The sequence below is a fragment of the Onychostruthus taczanowskii genome, unplaced genomic scaffold (assembly GCF_017590055.1).
Source record: "Onychostruthus taczanowskii isolate IOZ18803 unplaced genomic scaffold, ASM1759005v1 scaffold6, whole genome shotgun sequence".
NCBI classification, from domain to species: Eukaryota; Metazoa; Chordata; class Aves; order Passeriformes; family Passeridae; genus Onychostruthus; species Onychostruthus taczanowskii.
This window is the reverse complement of record NW_024503679.1, coordinates 18636503-18650109: the sequence shown is the minus strand read 5'-3', so window position 1 is coordinate 18650109 and position 13607 is coordinate 18636503. Positions and strand designations below refer to the sequence as shown.

Sequence of the window (13607 nt, the reverse complement as noted above, 5' to 3'; positions counted from 1 at the left end):
ACTGAATCCTCAGACACCCAGCTCAGAGCTTCTAGAAAGCCCAAAAGGCCGGAGTTCACAATATTCCAAGGTTCTGGCTTCTCCAGAAAGAAATCTTCACATGAAATTAAGGACCTGCATGGAATACCATTTAAAAATACAGTAACCTCATATTTTAGAAAATAAGGACATACATAGTATCATCTGTATTATCAGAAAAGTGGATGCTATTCAAGTACAGTAAAATTTACTGTTCAGCAAAATAAAGACCTTACAGTTAGGTAAATACAAACAGAATCTACATCTATAGCAACTGATCCTGAAAATCATGAAGTAACTCAGGTCAAGATGAATCCCTGAGTTCATCTGATTCAATTCTCTACTTAAACAGGGATCCAACCATGGTTTGTTCAGTGCAGAACAAAGAAATCTTTTATCTAAAAGAAAGGAGATCAATGTGGGAATCTCCAACTTTGGTTGTTGTATTCAAAGATTGCGACTCTTCAACTCAGAGCTGTTTTGTGCAACAAGACCCACAAAACAGAAGTTCATACAAAAAGTAGAACACCTTGGGGAAGAGATTACATTTGGATGGAGTAGAGATCAGGGAAAAATATATGCTGAGGACACTGCAAGAACTGCATCACTAAAACAATGGCATGGTTTCTATCAAAAACCAGCTATGATAACTTAAGAAAGCACACAGAAAAAAAATACATACATACACATATATATATATATATATATATATATATATATATATATATATACACACACATATAGCCACAAAGCTTGAGGAACTTCTCTGACTTAAATAAAGTTATTCATAGAGGGAAGATAAAGCGTATCTTTGCATAAGGGCATATACGAAGCAGACCAAAGAATTAGGAAATTCCCCAGGTGAACAATTTACATCATTACAGGACTTTCTGCAGCTTTTCTTGCAGGACAAGAAGCATTAAAAGAAACAGGATGTTAGGACTACACACACTTTTAGAATTCCACTGTAACCTCTTACACAGAAAAGATACTATAAAACTAGCACCAGTGTGTGCACCCCCAGTGTGGCGCCCTGTTTGCGTGGTTTCAACAAATCCACTTATGTAACCCAAATAGGAAACACAGTGTCTATTTGGAGATGCAGGAAACAAGTTAACCAAGACAGCAAGCTTTTAATTTAAAAGTTAACGATCTGTAGAGTATAAGTTTTGCAAGCAAAACACAACATGCCAAGTACAGAAGAAGGAGTGGCAGAAGACACCTGCTTGTCTCAGTGTACAACATAAACTTTATCATCACCTCCAACATTTGTGACAAATCTCTCCTGCTTTATGCTTGCTTTATGATGGCAAAGCTCCAAGCCTTGCTGAGATATTAAATATTATAAAATTATAAATATTACAAAGATGGCTTCAAAGTTAGTGCCAAACCAAGGAGGTTTTCAGTATTGGTCATAAACAAAAATGAAGAACCCTTAATGAAAACAAGAAAAAAAACCCCAAATTAAACCACATGAAACAGAACATCACAAGGGTCTACTGAAGAATAAGTTTGTTTTCAATGACTCCTCTATCTCCAGTTTTGATTTTACATACCTAATACTGTCTTAGCACAAGAAGAATTACTCCAGTATTCTTTTCTGATGAAGTTTTCATAATTATACTCAGACCTAGTCTTTTGTCACTGCTAAAAGACCATTATTAACATAAATACTACTGAGAGAAATACAAAGTAAAAAACTTGCAGGGCTAGGAGCATAGGAATTACATTAACACTCATCCACCATTTTCAGCTTGCAGCAGTATTTTTTTTTCCTTCATGAGTATATAATTTTCAGTACTCACACTTGCTGCATAGAGTGGTTTGGGTTGGAAGGGACACTAAAGATCACCCAGCTCCAAGCCCCTCTGCCACAGGCAAGGCACACCTTTCACTAGGCCAAGACTACAGACCAGGCTGCTCCAAGCCCTGCTGAACCTCGCACTGTATATGTATGTATATACACCTCTTCCTGTTCTCTTCAGTATAGGACTACTGACCAAATGCCTGTAAGTGCAATGCATTAGTGGTGATTCCTCAATCACACCTTTGTATATGAATGCGAAGAAACAGCCTTCCATGCTCCAGGTCAATGAGCCATCTAGAGAAACACTGAGCAGTGCGATTGGCTGAGCAGGGCACAAGACACATAGTACAGCTGAAGGATTAATTTCAGAAGCATGGTCACTGTGAGAGCTCAAACACCAGCGTCCCCGCACCCAGGGAGCTGGAGTCTCACCAGTGATCTGTGTTAGACACTTGCAACTTCAGAGAGTTTTTGCACATCTTCTGATTACGGAGCTAAATTACTGGCAACTAAACCACGGAAAACCAGGAAATGAAATACTGGGAAGGTAAAAAGAGCAATGTAGATTAAAAAAAAAAAAAAAAACCAAAAAACAAACCCAACACAAACCGGAATAAAAGGAAGAAGAGGAAAACCTGAACAGGGAAAAAGGAAAAAGTAGCCATCAAATAAAAGGATAAGACTTCAAGAAAAATATCCTCTACTGAACACAGCAAATTAGGAAGAATGGAGCACTCCAAGACAAGGCTACAACTAAGTGAGAGATTTTGGAAATACTACCTTAAATCTGGGGGATTGAAGCAAAATGAGAAGATTCTACACTAATCCTAGACACTGACACCAGACAATGCATTTCCAATCCGAAAAAGGTTGAAATTTACACTGGCAGTATTAACAAACAGCTCTGAAATACTGATGTCAATACCACAAACACAATAGACTGCCTGATCTCTCCATCAACAAAAAGTCCTGCAATCAAGACTTTCATATTACAGAACACCAAGTCTTGTTCACAACTAAGATCTTCCTATTTTTCTAATGTATAACACAACTACAAGTCAGTCAATAACTTTTTGGATTGACATGCATCTAATTTTAGCACTCCTTATAAGCTACAATCAGTCTACCATGAATTGAACAGAAAAACTTACTTTCATGCTCTTCATGCACAACTTTATTCACATGATCAACACATGACTGGATATCATTCCATGTGATAAATTCATTTCCTTCTGCACTTCTTTCAGCTTTCAGCTTCACCAAATCATCAATGTATCTGTCAGAAAACAAAACCCAAACCCAGCAAATATGACATTGCAACAAGCTGCTTAGGGAGCACACAACCCAGCACTGAGAACTGCACACAAAGTGGCAGAGGTAACATGAGGGGTGAAACTGAAAATGGGGAGAAAGAGAAATGCTTGTGTGTGTGAAGGATATCAGCACAAATGTGAAGTAGGTTCAAAGAGACAAAATTGCCAAACAGAAAAAAACACTGAAACACTGAATAAGAGTCCAGGGCAAAGAAAATGGGTGAGCTGGCATAAGTACTAGTGACAACCTAATGGTATTACAGCATGGTTTTGATGTGAAATCCATGAGAAAGCACTGGAAGACAGCACAGGAGTCAGACCAGTAAGAAACAGTAATTGCAAAAACAAGGTGCAACAGATAGCAGAGATTAAATCCATACTGTAACAAATAATGGAGAAATAATGTAAAATTTAAGAGAAGGAACAGAAAATTCATGAAGCAACATCAAGGATAGCTACAATTCCTTGAATTACTTACCTCTGCGAGTTCTCATCCTCAATGTTTGTAAGGCCTGTGACAGGACTGCTCAATTGTTTCCACACTGTATTCATATCCCCTGAATCCAAAGCCCTGTTAATCAGGGCCACAGAAGACAGCATCTCTACAGCAACAGATAGTTCTGGATGGGTGAGGTGACCCTGCATACAAAGACAATAAGAAATTAATTATATTCACTCTATACAAACTATTGCTGCACTTAGAAAAAACTGAGTAGCTGTCAGAACAGACATGTAACAAGAAGGGACATCCTTTAAGACAAAAAAATAGAAAGATGAGTATCATAAACAAAGCTAGAGCACCAAGTGAGAGACTGAGGTAAAGTCTTACAAGGCCGATCAGATCAAGATTAAAGGATTAAACCACATCAGAAAAGACTGAACACGAAAGCAGTTCTGTGAAGACTCAACACAGGTTTGTTCCAGAGAACGCATTTAGGAAAACAGGCAAGGTAGACCCAGTGACCCATGACAACTTTCAGAAATAACAGAGAAGGTGATACTTACTTCAGGGCTCTGTTGCTGTAAGGTGGCCAGCTCCCTTTGGTAAAGATCTGCAGCAAATGTATAAACCTCTGGTAACTGGGCCTCTGGATTCATAATTTCTGCCACAGTATTCTCAGCATCACCCATTCGAATTGCTGAATTAATTTTGACTACTGCTGCCAGTTCTAGCAATTCAAAGAGCATAAAAAATAAGGAAAGCAGACAGTTGAGACTCTCATAATAACAGCACTTTCATTTTACTCAAGAGTAAATTTTTAATTTTACTTAACTGGAGAAAGAATATTACCCAAACTGCAGGGAAAGAGCCAAACTTTCAGAACCATACACCCCCTACACTAGTTAGCTAGTCTTCCCTTACTGAAGACCATTAAAACACACAATGCTCAACTAGTTCAACTTTTTGTCTGGTTATCAAGGGACTGTTTTACCATTTCAGTATTCTGATAGTAAGAAGCCTCATTGCAAATTTTTGGATGGGTGAATCATAATACAGATTTTCTCTTCCTTTCTACCTCTATCCTGCTCAAGGCAGTAACACAGGCACTCCATAGTGGGTACATGCTGGCTAACTTAAAACACTGCAAGAGGATAAACAAATGTGGACTTCCATGCCTAACAAGTAAAGTACTTCGAAGGTAGCTGCCTACTTAATTTGGCATTCGCTATTTTCCTCTTTTATTCTAAATCCTCTCTCCTCCAATCTCTGTTACTCTCCTTTCTATCTGTCACAAAGTGAATTGCTCATGGACAGTAAGAGAGCTCTGTGTGGTCTCAGAAGCATCTATCAAAAACCAATCAGCAAATGATCTGCATTTTATTTGCTACCTGATACTCAGAAACATTAATAGCTCTGTAGCTCAGCGTGAATGATCAGCAGATAAATCTATCTTTCATATCTCTTGGAGCAACCCAGATTTTCTTCACAGATCCACAGTATAAAAATTCATAAAAGTATTCTATAAAAGAGGTTATTTAAGATGGATGCAAAAATTCTATGTTTCTTAATTCAAATTAATGTTTTTATGCTGTTATCTCCAGCCATGTTGAAAGAGCTGGACAAAAGACACTGCAAATAATTAGGGCAACCAACTCTCATGTTCTTAGCAGCTGTGAAGTACTTAAAGAACATTCACAATGACCATTCATAACAGACCCAAATTCTGTGCTGCCTCATGTTCTTGATCACACCCACAGTAACTTGGCTACAATAATTTCTGCTGATCCTTACTTTGCTGGTACTGTTGCGCTGCCCTGTTAGCAGCATCCACTCCCAACTGCAACTCTTCCTTCTGCAGAGGACCTGCAAGGCCAGCCTAAAGAAAAACCAGAAACTGTAAGGGTGAAGCAATGCCAAGTTAATTTCAATTACCTCAATGAAAATACTGCACTTGAACTTAAACCAGAAAGAATATACATAAGGAAATCAGAAATTACTCACCAGATTCTCATTTCAGATGCTGAAAGGTTGCATGTGTACAACCTGACCTTTTTTATATCAGAACTGCAGTCCCATGGACATAGCAATAAAAGGCAAGACTGACACCAAAGTGGTAACATATTTAAGACAAAAGGCACAACTTCGAGGGAAAAGGCTCCCTGTACATGAGCTGCGTGCTGCAGTGAGAGTACCAACTGTGCAGTTTGGCATGAAAAATCTATTAAGTAACATTGTGTTTTACTTCTGAGCAACTGTAGAGTTAGCAGAACATCAAAATGGACAACATGCAACTTTGGCTTATACATACACGCCCTTGGACTATTATGATACTACACAAATACAAATAGAAAAGAAGACTGAGTAACTAGGGGGTTAGGAGGACTTTAATAACCTGGGTAGCATCACAGAATCACTGAAGCTGAAAAAGACACTCAGGATCATTGAGTTCAACCATACACCTAATACTGCCAAATCCACCACTAAATCATGTCTCTAAGCACCGTGCCTTCAAGCGGTCTATGACAGTATTCTCCACAGTGAAAGCAGTTCAGGCTTATCTGATTGGTGTTTATAAAACACACATATTCACATTATTTGGCCACTGACAATAGCAAAATGAGGGAGGACACACCTTAATTTTAACAGTTCTATATACACATAAGTTGGTAGTTTAAGGTTTGGTCTATTGTATGCACACCTACACACAAACATACTGGCCTTTCACATGCAGAGATAAAGCCTAAATAATAGGCTTACTGAATGCTTCCACCTCTTAACACTGACTTTTTCTAGACTGTAATGCAGGTATATACCAAGTGATTAGTACACAGTTGTATGGTGAAAGGCAGAAGCAGGGGAAAAACCTCACAAATCAGGGTAATCTACACTTTTCCATACCTCCTGTTTCTGTTGTCTGTCACTCAAGAACTGCTTGAAATACCAGTCGCAATTTTCTCGTAGCAATCCTCGAAGTCCCAGGGATGGTGTTGCCAAAGCTTCGTACAGTGCTAATGCATCTCCTCGTTCCAAAGCCAGGTCAATCTTTGATATGGCTGCGTGTGCTAGCAACAGTAAAACAGAGTCTTGAGAAAGTCCCATGGTTTACACAGCCTACTGCTCAGAAAGAAATACTCTTAGACCTGACAGATAGCAAGCTAGGTATGTAATCCAAAAGGAACACTTCCAGAATCAATTATGAAGTCAATTATGAATTATTAGCCTGAAATACAGGCTAATGGTTGGAAATGACATGCACGATCCAGGATGAAAGATTGAAGGGCCCAGTAACATGGACAATACATTTCCAAAAGGAAGGGTAACAGAAGTCGTAGTGAATTAGGCTTACAATTATGTACTAATAATGACTCAAAAAACAAAACAAGACCAAAACCAACTAACAACAACAAAACCACACAACTGAAGAAAACCAGAACACCCCACCACTAAAACAACCCACAAAAACAGGGGAGCTGCCCTGAAATTTTGTCAGCATTACAGAAAAAGAGGAGCACAGGTATCATTTTGAAGTACTCTTAATTAAGACTATTAGTATAACATTACACTTACTGTTCACTTTATTGATGTTTCCCTGAATCTCAGCTTGAGTCAGAAGTTCTTCATACACATCTCTCTCTCTATCTGAACTTTCTGAGGCAATCTGAAGATAAAATAAAAACTAATAAGGGTTTCTACAGCTTCTTTCTCCCTTACAGACCTCCTAACTGAAAAGGTCAGGAAGGGTAAATGTTGATCCATACAGAGCTGTGATAGGCCATACATACACTACCTCTACACATGCAAAAAGAAGTCCTACACATAAATACATTTGGAGTAACTATAGTCAAACTCTGATACAGACAGCTTAGAAACATCTTATTTCAATCTAATGGCTCTACTGAACACACAGTAGAGCTCCAGAACATAGAAAGCAGTACCCACAGTTAGGCATGTATTATACAGTGTTCTAAAGCAATATGGACCACTCCCACCATCAGTCAGTTTCATTGTTAGGAAAACATATCTGTGAAAACAGAAGGATGCATTCCCAACATAAAAACGCTGACAGGAATTCTGTATCTATGTGGTCCACATTTCAGACAGTTAAACAGAATAACACAGCTAACTATTGCCTGTTTTCTGCAAGAAGATAGGTTACTGGGAAACGTAATAGAATGCCACGAGGAGTAAATCCACCTAAGACCACACACACATGACCGTAACACACATTCGGCAAATTCCCCACAGTTTACACTGCAATACAACATGCATGCAAATGGTTTGAAAGAAGAACTGAACTACCCTATTTTTAGCATTCTCCATCTTGTCTTGCTTTGCTCTGTAGAGTGTGGCTTGGTAAGTGGATTCCAGTTGATCATCCAGATTTATTAGCATGGCATTAGGGTTCTTCATTGCTGTAAGAGTGTCAGCTGGAACCTGACGGTCAATTGCTTCATTAATGGCAATTACAGCAGCATGCACTGAAAAACAAGCCACAGTCTGCCAGTTACTCCCAAACAAAACAGCACTGTGAAAAATCAAGAAATCCATAATCCCTTATTTGAAAACAGCAGAAAAATCATCTGAAAATTAACTGGAAAGCAAAAAGAATTATCAAAGTATCTCTCATTTCATCATGGCTTCGTGTTGTTGAAAAAAACAGCAGCCTACTTTCTATTTACAATATTTTAAGTAGTCAAATCATCATCCTCCAGAAAAAAGAAAAACACACATGGGAAATAATAAAAACATCTTCCCAGTTTTCGAAAAGGCCTATCAGAAAGATTGTACTAGGCTTAAAACCTGCAGCATTAAAACCAACACTTAACTGATCTGCTGATTTGAATAAGCAAACAAAATGCCATTTTTCCTTACATGCAGCTTCATCCACAGAAAGTTCATTTGCAAGAATTCCTCCAATCTTGCTGAAGGCAGGCATCTGAATACCATACTTCTCCAGTTCAAGCCTCATATTACTGATTTCCTCCTCTGAAACATACGTTAAAATAGTGTTACATGGCATTAGCATTAGCAATGCATTACCACTGTTGCACTAACTGCTGCTAAAAAAAAAAAATAGGACAGCTACAATAGATGACTGTTTAAATAATACTTTGAATGTAACTCGGTAAGTGAAACAAAATAAATGAAAATGCTAAGACATTTTGCACACTTTCCTAAAATCTACATTTCTCCCAGAAACTCGTACAGGAGTATTCTGTAGTTTTTCTCATTAGAAAACAATGCAAGAACTCTCATGAGGAGCTGGAAACCGACTCCATTCTGAGGTACCTCAGATGTGGTTGCTAAAGGTCAGGAAAACATACAGTCAGTAGTTTAAGATTTTCTTTTTCCCCACAAACAGGCTACACTGAGAGAAGCAAATGCAGTGTGTCAATACGTGTGGTTGCTAAATACCATACAACTCCAAAATATAGTTAATAGTTCAGCATTTTATAAGTATAATCAACAACCAATTTGCAAGGAAATAAAGTTTATACACCTTTTAAACCAGATGCGTGCCCTTGGACAAGAACCTCACTAATGCAAAACAGAATGTGACACTTTCACAAAATTAAGGAAGTGAAACTTTGAGGAGATGTGTGGACACACAACTTTGTTCTGGCATCTCCTGCAGCAGATCAGCTGTCAAACACTTCTTCAGACTCTAAACTGTCACAGGAGGTCAGAACCATGTACTAAGTTCCAAACTGAAAACTCTCCTAAGGAGATAGATGCAAGGCTTAAGCATCTTACAACAGAGACAAAAGAGTTAAGGCATTGTTATCTGTGAAATAAATGATCACAGAACCGATGACTGTCTAACTGCCTGGCTCAGAAGCTGGTAAATGAAGTCTCTTTTTCTTAAATTACTAAAACTCCTCACAGCCATTAATTTATAATTTTATTTACATTAAGGATATCAACAGCAACAACCCTTTAATTGACCTAAACATAACTGATCTAGAAGGGTATGGGATAAAGGCAGCATACATAAGTGCTGGGTTTTTTTTACCTGTGAAGTCTACCTTGCCATACAAATCCTGAATCTGGGGGGCAAGACCCAGTTTAAAAAGGTACAGGCTAGAAAAGAAAAGAAGCAAATAATTAGAACTAGTCATTTTTCCTTGTGGTTCTGACAATGATACAGTTTTAGGAGATACAGATTCAAGGAGAGGTAAGCCAATATAAGAGCTGATAATCATCAAGAGAGTGAATTGACTCTTTTCTTCTGCCCTCAGCAGAATGTAACTGGCCCACCACTATGAAGTCTTCACAGAATTAGAGAATGGTTGAAGCTAGAAGGACACTCTCAAGTTTGTCTTGTTCAAGCTCCCTTTTCAAACCAGGTCACATAGGATCAAGTCCCCCAGGATCATTTCAGATGGCTTTTGAAGATTGAAACAGTGGAGACCCCACATTTCAGAGCAACCCGTGCCACTCTTTGGTCACTCTCACAGACAAATGAAGCATTTCCTGATGTTAAGAGGGACTCTCCTGTGGTTCAGATTATGCCACTTGCCTCTTGTCACACTATGGGACATCACTGAGAAGAGCCTGGCTTCACATCTGTATCACCTTTGCATCCTCCCTTCAGATAGCTGCACACATTGTCGAGATTCCCCTGGCACTATGTGTTATATAGGCTGAATAGTCCCAACTGTCTCAGCCTGTCACGATAGGCAAGATCCGCTAGTCCATTAAGCATCTTAGTGACCCTTCCTTCAACTCTCTCCAGCTTGTTTGTGTCTCTCTAATGCTGGAGAGCCCAGAACTGGACACAGGACTGCAGGTGTGGCATCTCCAATAGTGAACTATTCACTAGGCTGATTTGGCTTACTGAAATGGGGTTAATGTATTCATCCACAGCCTGATGAGAAATGGAATCGCTACAAAGGAGGGATGAACCCATACCGCTGCAGAAAGATGGGTCTGGGAAAAGAAAAACAGCTCCTACTTTTTGCCTGTCATGCTAGCTTAACAAGGTCACAGAATCACAGAAAGGCTTGGGTTGAAGGGACCTTAAAGATCATCTACTTTCAATTCACCCTGCTTCCACAGGCAGGGACACCTTCCACTACTCCCAGAATGCTCCAAGTCCCATCCAACCTGGCCTTGAACACTTCCAGGGATGGGACAGCCAAAGCTTCTCTGGGTAATCTGTGCCAGTGCCTTACTATCTTCTTGGTTAAAGAATGCCTAGCTCTACCTCAGACAGCAGAGAGGGTGGGAACCAGAATGAAAAGGTAGTAATCTCAACATACTTGCCTGGCTTTTTTCCTTCAGAATCTAATTTGGCCATTGCCCAAGGCAAAATATTGGCTTAATGGATCTTTGCTGAGCTGATGAGATTGTTCTGCTAGAAGATTTGCCCTCATCCAGCCTTCAGTTCAGCTCTCTCTCCTGTCACCTTTCAGCTTTGCAGAAAGATTTCAGAAGCAATCAGATTTCTGACTAGTATTCCTTACCTGAGTGCGTGAATACAATAGATACAGCGTGGCATGTTCTTGCGATCATAGATATCTGTTGTTTCTGGGTAGAATATCTAAAGATAAAACAAAGGTAGCAGTCTGAATTATATTCACTCTATACAGCCAAATCACATCAGCTCAATTCTTCCACATTACACTAGAGAAACAGCTCACGGAACAAAACTCTTCAAGCTTCTCTGCCCTGGACCAATGTTTCTCCTAATGAAGCGTCAATGCTTCCTTTTGTTTCCAATACCCAAATCAGAGCTCCCCTTTTCCTGCCAAGTTCTACATATGTGAATGGGCAAAACATTTCTTTTTTGTGTACACCAAGATACTGACTGGGCCATGAGATATTAACAAGGACTTCGGTGAAAGACAAAGGATGAAAAAAAAGACTTAGAGAAGAAGAGAGAAAACAGAATTTTGTTTGGATTAAATGTGGTTGAGAAACAAGAGGAGAGACAGTTTCAACGGGAAACTGGAAACCCAGACCAGCACTCAGTTTTCCAGAATTTTCCGGAAACCCCGACCAGCACTGAGGTGCTCTGTATACTGTATTTTCAGTTAGCTGGACCCAAAAGCTTTCAAACACAAAGCCCTTCAAAGTTTAACAAATGACGTTTCAACTATTTCAGAAGTCCTGATTTATTGTAACATAATAAAGCATGTTATTTTACAGCTATTTGAAGGTTCCTTGCTGTTGCCTGCGAGCACAAAATAGCATTGCTCCTTCTGTAAAGGCAAGAGCAACTGAATGACCCTTAATTCCACAGCATCAGTTCCCTGGCTGTCCTGCATGGTAAAATACTTAAAGCACCAGTATCTCTAAACCCCAGCCTAGTTTCTTCAACATCTTCTCACACATTTACTTCCACCTAAAGTCTACTTGCATCTGAAAATCTTACCTCATACCTGGCACTTAATGTCTCTCTGTCTAAATCCCTCACTTCTTTTCACCTAACCACCCTAACAGCTTATTTTAGTATTTCCTAATAACAAATGTGTTTCTGTAAGATCATCATAGATCCCAGGAAAGCTCAGCTAGTAAATCACAACAAGTTATTTAAAAACCTTTGCCAAAACCGAAGTGTTCAATTTGCAAGTACATATGCAAAGAAAACATGCATCAGATTAAACTACACAATGCCAGTTTTGGTGAGACTGTGCATAACATGGCTACAAAAAAACTTGGCTATCAGCCCAACGCTACCACAGTTCCATGTATTTTCAGGGCAACTGTGTTTATTAGCTCCAAGAAGTTTATCTGGCCATTTCTCTAGTCAAGTCAATCATTTGTATTTGATTAAGCCACACCAGGAACATTTCAACTTGACGCGAAAATTTAATAGGAAAGTCTGAAGAAACAGAGAACATAGTATTTTCTGTTGTGCTGCTATGTTTAGCATTGATTTCTAAAAAAACTTTTACAATCAAACTGTAGCCTGGATACTGCCTGAAAGAATGCATGGCAAGAACAACATATTGCAGATATCATGCAAGATAAGTAATATCAGGGATATGGTACACAGGAATAAATTATTTTGTTCCTAGCCATTCTCACACATGTAGCAGAATGAAATCTTTGAGCAAGTTTTAGGAGAGAGTTTCTACAGGGACACAAATCTAGAAATTTAAGAATTAGAGTAAGTGTGCTGATTTTTTTTATAACAGCAAATGCTTCCACAGAATGCAAAGCTTTTCTGAGATTATTTATTTATTTGGATGTACAAGACAGAAGTTACCTTGGGGAGACCAATCTCAGACATGGCATTCAGCCACTGGATCACATTATCTGTGTGTCGGAAGTGGAGACCAGTTGCCTGAAATAAAAATCAGCAGAAACAAGAGGGAGAGCACTAAGAAACAAAATATCACAGTTGTCAAGAACAGCAGTGAATTTCATTAACACAGATAGTGAAAACAGCACTTTTGCAGGAAAAAAGTCTGAAGTCTTCTATAAACACTTATATTGACCGTTTACGACAAATTATTTCACCCAAGTGCAAGCTTACATATAAAGCTAAGAGTCCACCCGCCCCCTCATCTAACCATTGTTCTAGAGTGAAGGCAGTTTCTCAGGTAAGACTAATACAAATTAACTTTACGTTTATTTTCTCACAGTATCTCCAAGCGTACATATTTCCCTTTTAGATGTCTACCTAAAGAAGTATCCATGGTCAACAGCACTCACCTTATATCTAGTCTGCTCCCTGTCATAGATTTTCTTTACAGAAACCACTTTAGGGGAGAAAAAGTTTCCAAGTTTTGCCAGGTAGACTCCATTTCTCAATCCTTCTTCCAGCTCGGTTGTGGCAGGAAGCTCTTCATTCAAACAGGCCTCCATCCATCTGGAAGCGCAAAAACAACAAAGCTGGTCACATGAGTACATTTCTAATTTGTGAACACAATCCCATGCCAAACAAGTCTCGTGCTGCTGCTGCTGTCATACTCAAGCATACCATTCACTTAGCACTTGGGGCTGAAAACGGATATAACACTAACACAGAGTCTGCATCATTAAAATGCTAGTCAGTAACACTTCCGAGAAAATATTA

The 13607-nt window shown here is 39.0% G+C and overlaps 1 protein-coding gene across 1 annotated transcript in view; it reads right to left on the bottom strand.

Moving 5' to 3' along the window:
• IQGAP1 (IQ motif containing GTPase activating protein 1) overlaps nt 1-13607 on the bottom strand; it is a 53122-nt gene that overhangs the window by 25413 nt on the left and 14102 nt on the right. The window contains exons 3-14 of the mRNA XM_041418604.1: nt 13244-13400; nt 12795-12872; nt 11047-11123; nt 9594-9661; nt 8453-8566; nt 7880-8058; nt 7148-7238; nt 6479-6642; nt 5372-5456; nt 4144-4307; nt 3617-3777; nt 2977-3101 (exon numbers count right to left, since the gene is read on the bottom strand). Of these exons, the coding sequence (XP_041274538.1) occupies nt 2977-3101; nt 3617-3777; nt 4144-4307; nt 5372-5456; nt 6479-6642; nt 7148-7238; nt 7880-8058; nt 8453-8566; nt 9594-9661; nt 11047-11123; nt 12795-12872; nt 13244-13400 (1463 nt within the window). The remainder of the gene's footprint in view (nt 1-2976; nt 3102-3616; nt 3778-4143; nt 4308-5371; nt 5457-6478; nt 6643-7147; nt 7239-7879; nt 8059-8452; nt 8567-9593; nt 9662-11046; nt 11124-12794; nt 12873-13243; nt 13401-13607) is intronic.